Genomic DNA, 6,743 nt, shown 5'->3' with positions numbered 1-6,743 from the left:
TGACGCGCGCGCCGCGGCTCTGCCGTCTCCGCCCTCTTCCGAACAGCCAATCGCAGACAAGACGCCGGGCGCGCGCACGCTCCCTCGAGTTTAACGGTCGCGAGAGGTCGCTCGCTCGACCCTGAATTGAATCGGCAGTGGGAGCGGCGGCCAGGTAAGCGGCTGCCCCTCTGCGGGGAGCTGCCGGTCGCGGGGCACAGGGGACAAGACTGAGGAGACACTGTCTTAGCGGAGCCATGAATGTGCTGATGGGCGAGGGCGGGGACAGATGACAGCCACACAGCGCAGCCCTACCACAGCCTTCTGGCGTGTGGGGGCTTTGCCTGCGGCCGTGCGCCTTTTCTAGATTCAGTGCCCTGAGTGACACCCGCGTGGCCCAATCTCAGAGCGCCTCTCCCCGAGGGGCGGGGGCGTTGTGGGATTTTCGACGGGCTTCCTCGGCTTACTTTAGGAGCCACGATTGTAATTGTTGGAGCGGTGTCTGGTCCTCCAGCCTCCCTGCTGTCTACAGTTTCGGCGACTGCAGGGGTTCTCCCTCGCCTTCCCACTTTGCCCCGAGAGCCCGCATCAGCAATTGAGGTCTAGCTGTGAACGCGAGAATGTCAGGATCTGACCTCAAAACCTCAGAGAGCATCCCTTCCTTCCCCGTCAGGCTCCCAGCGGAGCAAAACTGCACGTTAACTTTTGTGTTACCAGCAGACCACCATCAGTCGTTGGCTTTTCTCCAGCTCCCTTTTTTGCTAGGGGTTAGGGGCACGCAAAGCGTCATATTTGGTTGCAGTGAAATAGAAAAATGTCTGTTCTATCCATGCTCCATGATTTTTTTTTTTTTGAATGAGCATTGTATATAGGCTTTTCCCCCTTTCATCCGCACGCCACCCCCATGGAGAAGCATCATTGTGTTTCTAGTGGTTTTCATCTGGATCTACTGCATCCGGATTACCTCAACGGGGAAATAGTAGAAGGATTGCAGATCCAAGTCCCTGGAGAGCGTGTGTTTTTCTGGTAGAAGAGCAAGGTGATTTGAATCCAGGTATTTTCGTTTCCAGTTGGAAGGTGCACCCCCTGACTTTTTAAATACCACATTTGTCGTTGGTGATGGGCAGAAGCCACTGGGGAGAAATCCATTGAGTTCGGTCCAGTTACCCTTGGCTTTCACACCTGTCCCTGAAGGACATGGTTCCGTTATGAGACGATGCATTTCAGATTGTGCTTTGTAAAACCAGGCCCTAGAAAGTGGGAACCTAGAGGAACCCGAATACTAATTTTCCTCTATTGCACTCCCTAAACTTTCCCTTTTCTAAGCAGCACAGGTGTTTGTTGTTTTTTCCTTTTTCCCTTCCTCCCTTGTTTTTTAAAAAATACATGAATTCCCTAAGAAGGAGGCGTATTGTTTGACCTGTTATATAGCCAGTTTGTCTGTATACCTAGTGTCAAATTGTAGTTGATGTGGCAAGTAGTTTATTTTTTAAGTAAGACATTCATTGAGTACAAAATGCTGTGTAGAGCAAAATGCATTCCTTCCACCCCCACCTTGTTAACACTTTAATTGGCTGTTTTCAATACTAGATTAAATACTAAGGAGTTCCCATTCATGTATTCACTGTATAAATCAACAAGCATGGATACTTGGTACAATTTATTAAACAAATGAACAAAGAATTTAAGTATTCTAATTATTACGTAGTAGCATTGTGCCTAGAACCTTGATTGTTAAATATATACAGTTCTGAAATATTACCTGGAAAAGATTGATGCTATTTAGCAAATCACCCTTATTGTAGATTTTTTTATTGAGATACAATTCACATACCATAAAATTTATCCTTTAAAAATGTACAATCCATTGGCTTTTAGTATAGTCAGAGTTGTACAACCATCACCACTATCTAATTGCAGAACTTTTCATCACCCCAAAAAGACACCCCATACCCATTTTGGTCACTCCCATTCTCTCCTTCCTCCAGCTCCTGGCAACCATTAATGTACTTTCTGTCTCTAGATTTGACTATTTTAGAAATTTTGTGTAAATGGAATCAGACAATATGTGGTCTTTTACTGAGCTTCTTTTCTTAGCGTAATGTTTTCAGTGACACATTGTAGCATGTATCACTACTTCATTCCTTTTTTATGGCTGAAAAACAGTCCATTATGTGGACACACCACATTTGTTTGTCCATTCATCAGTTGATGTACATTTGGATGGTTTCTGTATTTTGGCCGTTGTGAGTAATGTCGCTCTCTTTAATGTAGGTTTGTATAAAAGGATCAAGGTTTCCAAAATCATGAAAAGATAGTTGGCTGGGTTTAGTGGCTTTTTATAGTAGTATTTTTTTTCCATTCATTTTCAGACTCTTGGGCGCTAAGGATATTTCACAGTTCTGAATGTTAGCAACTGAAAATGCCTGTAGACGATGAAGCATCTGAAGATGACTCGGATTCAATCTCTTCAAATAGTGAAAAAACCTACATTTTCAAATAAGAGAGCATAACAATTTCTGTACAATATGGAAGATTTTGACTTGGTGAAACCCTTACAAAAAACTTCTGTAGAGTCTGATGTCAAAAATTCTCATTCTCTTGGACTGAGCTTAAATACTAACAGGTAAGAATTGGGATAGATAGATTTTTAAAAATGTAATGACAAAGTAAATTTGTTTGCATAAATTACCAAGTTTATCCAAACAGTGTTATAGTTACTAAATTGCATTTAAAACACAAACAGACTATGATCAGGAGCTGTTCAGGGACAGTTAAGAATGGTTTTAGCCTTTCCATGGTTTTCATTTCTCCCAGAGATGTGTAGTTTTGCATGGGGGACATTCTGAAAAAGAACTGGTTATGCTAGTTATAGTTTTAGTTATACTTTTTTTTGTTTTTGGTAAATTACAAGCCTATCGTTAAAATTTAGTTGCCTGAATGTTGTTTCTACATTTTTAAGTTAACAGGACAAATAATGTTTCATATTGCAGAATTACCTCGCCACTCAGGAAAGTTACAATTAAAGTTGAATACTAGGAAGTAAGCAAAATACATAAATAAGTAAATAAATAAATACCAGACTCTTAGTCGATAAAATACCAGGGGTGCTAAAAAAATGTATACACATGTCTTGTATTCATCTTTTGTTATCGGTAAATATTGAGTATTATAATTTTAATAGTTTTTTTTCCTTTCTGAAAATGTATATACATTTTTTTGGCACCCTCTGTAGATGCCGTCAAACAACACATTTTCTTTTTAAACTTTCCCTTGTTTGGTTTGTTTTTAATCAGAGCCTGTTTACTCTCATTTTGTACATAGTCTGACAAGCTTGATTATTTGTTTTCTACATTTATAATAGCTTAAAACCAGCAAGGAGGCAGGGACCATTAGAAGAGATCAACTACCATAAAGCGAAAACAGCAGTCCGAGGCCTGGTAAAGGGGCAAATACCTTTACACACAATAGGTCTTGAAGAAATTGTGTATTATAGACAAACAAATAAATCAATTCCTTAAAAAAATTTGTTCATTCTTTGCCCTCCTCAGGAGGAATTTAAGGCAGCTTACAAGAATATATAAAAGGAGGAAGCATAAATTAAAGTTGGGTGAAAATGGGGAAGAAAAGGATGGGAAATGGTCCAGAAGAAATGTCTGCCATGGTAATCTATACCCACTTGCTGAAAGCTGGCCATGCATTTTGTTTCCTGTATCACCTGGTGGCCCCTTTGAAGCCCGTTTCAAGAACAAATCCCTTTTAGTGTTTGATTTGTTGGGAGGAACCTAAATGTGCCTTTCTAATGAAAATTATGTAACTGAACTTGTCTCCTTTTTCATTGTGACTGGTAGTTAAATTGGCCAAATTTAAACTTGGTTGCTGTAAACCCCTTGTAGACAGCATATTATATCCTTCTTTTCCTTAATTTTTATTATTATTTTCTCTGATCCTAACTGTTTATTATTTTGTTCTTTTTCATTAGTAGTATTCCTCTTTTTTACAAATTCTTTGTGAAACAAAGTAGAGTATCAGTAAATAAATGAAAATGGCCTTTTAGTGATTGGAATTTAAATAAATTTTAATGTCCTTAATTATACTTTGTGTTTTTAGAAACCAGATCTGAAATAAACTCATCCCCAGTTTGGAAAGGCAGTCCTCCTGGAAAGAATCAGTCTGTTTTACACACTGAATGGGCTAACTAAACACATCCTGAATATTTGCTGCTAATTTGCTTGGCACAACTTTTATTCAAAGATAGTGCAAAGATAAGCATCAGCTTATCACACCAAATTAGAGGGATCCAATTAACAAGACTGAGCTGTAATACTGGGCAGCGGAGAAAGAATCTCCATTACAATAAAGGGCTGTTCTTAAAGTGAGATGAAACAATCCTTTGGAAAAATGTAGATTGCGAAGCTGGAAATGTTTCTTATTATTGTTTAGCAGAAACTTATTTTCTGCTGGTACTTCGGAGTGTTCTCACTTTTGAAAAAGGGCTTTCTGTTGTGTTGTTTAAAAAATTAAGTGCTGTCTGTCTGTTTATTGCTATTTTTCTTTCGTGGACAAACGTGATCAGATTTTCAACCAATGAGGTGCCATTAAGAAGGATTAAATATCAGTGGTTTTGTACTGCTCTGCTAAATCTTGAATTGCTGAATTATTCAACACTTTGGCAGAATGAAGAAAACCATTTGAATTATTTATGTTTCAACAGAAGTAGTCCCCACCTTAGTACAAATGGGGTATCCTCTTTCTCAGGGAAGACCAGACCATCTGTAATTCAAGGTACAGTTGAAGTCCTAACCTCTTTAATGCAAGAGCTGCAAAACAGTGGAAAGACTGATTCGGAACTTTGGAAAAACTGTGAGGTATCTAGTTTTGTTTTATTTTTAGAATTTTAAAATAATTATAAACATGCCTCGACTGAACTAAATTATTCGAAATATATATTCTGAAGAGCACAATGCTTAAGTTATTGCTAAAGTAAAGCTATCGAATATATTAATTGGGGAGGATATTGAATGAATGTGAAAAAGATAGTCAGAAGTGTGTTTTAGCAATATATTAGTGATTAGACATACAAAGTTGTATTTTAAATGTGAACTAAAATGTCTGTGCTCAGAGAAATCCAAAATTGTTACTATTTTTATTGATCCTAATGTCTTAAGTAACTCATACAGAATTGTCATCATTTTGAAAACCTTAATCCATTTTGAAATCTTTTGAATGCTCTAATTATAAATTAAGGCTTCTATTTAGTGCCTTATCGTATTATCTGTGATACATTGAGTTATATTGATTTTTCAGGTCAGTGGTTCTTTCTTTGCCTGTAGGTTAAATTGTGATATAAAAACTTAGTTGAAAGGATCCTTGTACATGTAAATTTTGCTGATAGAATAATGCCCAAGATAGATTTTTCCAAGGCTAGATTTAGTAATGCTTAATAGAAGTATATAAAACATTACTATTAAATTATTTAGAGTGTAGTAGATTTTGTTTAAAATATTAATCATACTTTTAAAATTGTAATTTGTGTTGTTTTTTCAGAATATAGAATAAATGGAATGAAAGATTAGCTAGTTTAAGAATCCAGTAACAACTACCCTAAGTGTCATTACTTATATTCATATCCTCAATCATTGCAGTTATAAAAATGATTGAGTATTATTATAAAATTTTAAAAAATTAAGTTTTAAGTTTGTATGCTTTTTACGTTTTTCCATATAACAATTTGTATGTGCTAATGCAAAAGACCTATAAAATGCCATTGTAAAATAATGCAGTAAAAATGAAATGTTTTATGAAATGTTTCCCGTAATGTACTTATTCATTAGCTTATAATACCTGAATTAACCTTTTTTTTTTAAACAATTGAGGTACTACCTCAATGTAGTTTGACTTCTGGCAAATTCATGTTTAACTAGCAATGGTTACTTTTAATACTTTGAAATCAACATCTTAAATGAGAACCAGGATATATTTGTGAATTTAAGATACAGATTTTTATAAGCCAGAATACCAACCAGCTATGTACACTTTTTAATATCTGAACCAGTTTCTTTCTGCCTTTTCTTCTTCACCTGTAATATAACAAACAGATTAGTGTATTTATTATGTTTAGTAATGATTGACTAGTTAATTTTTGTAATGTAGACATATAATTGATAATTAGGAAATTGTTTCTTAAGCTATTTCTTACTTTAACAGAATATGATATATCCTTCTGGCCATTTCAGTAAAATTTCTAAAATTTGTTTAGTGTGTTTTTATATTACAGTATTTTTTGTAGGCTACAAGAACAAATGCCTCTGATGTTTTAGTGTAGAGTTTTAGAACGAATAGGAGAGGTAAGGATTGTGTCTTATTCCTGACTCTTTTCCCTGAATTTCATGTTTTCACCTTCCTTTGGCAATAGTAACATTTGTCTGATTTTCTTCTTGTAAAGGGGCAAATCTATAGTGTTAAATCAAAACATGAACCTTCCACAATTTGAACAGTGAAGAGTTCTGCAGATGATCTGATGTCTTTAGAATTTCTTTATAAACATTTGAACCGGGTTCTTTCTTTCTTTCTTTCTGTTAAAACCTCTCTCCTGGAATTTTTTGTTTTTAACTTTTATTTATTTTAAGTGTGTTTTTCCAGCATCCATCAGCTCCAAGTCAAGCAGTTGTGGAGGGCGCAGCTCACAGTGGCCCATGTGGGGATCAAATCAGCAACCTTGTTGTTAAGAGCATCGGGCTCTAACCAACTGTGCTAACTGGCCC

General features: G+C 36.5%; 1 protein-coding gene across 8 annotated transcripts in view; it reads left to right on the top strand.

Moving 5' to 3' along the window:
* Positions 1-20: 20 nt before the first annotated feature.
* The window catches only part of MPHOSPH9 (M-phase phosphoprotein 9), a 48,488-nt gene continuing 41,765 nt past the window's right edge, over positions 21-6,743 (top strand). For 6 of the 8 annotated variants that reach the window (XM_019734003.2, XM_074321089.1, XM_019734005.2 and 3 more), the window contains exons 1-3: positions 21-154; positions 2,352-2,605; positions 4,694-4,847. In XM_019734003.2, the coding sequence (XP_019589562.2) occupies positions 2,508-2,605; positions 4,694-4,847 (252 nt within the window). In that variant the 5' untranslated portion in view covers positions 21-154; positions 2,352-2,507. Of the gene's footprint in view, positions 155-892; positions 1,034-2,351; positions 2,606-4,693; positions 4,848-6,743 lie in introns of those variants that run through there. The other 2 variants (XM_074321090.1, XM_074321087.1) reach the window with 2 other exon arrangements.

Source organism: Rhinolophus sinicus, linkage group LG16, assembly GCF_036562045.2.
Source record: "Rhinolophus sinicus isolate RSC01 linkage group LG16, ASM3656204v1, whole genome shotgun sequence".
Lineage (NCBI taxonomy): Eukaryota > Metazoa > Chordata > Mammalia > Chiroptera > Rhinolophidae > Rhinolophus > Rhinolophus sinicus.
This window is presented reverse-complemented; position numbering and strand designations above follow the sequence as displayed.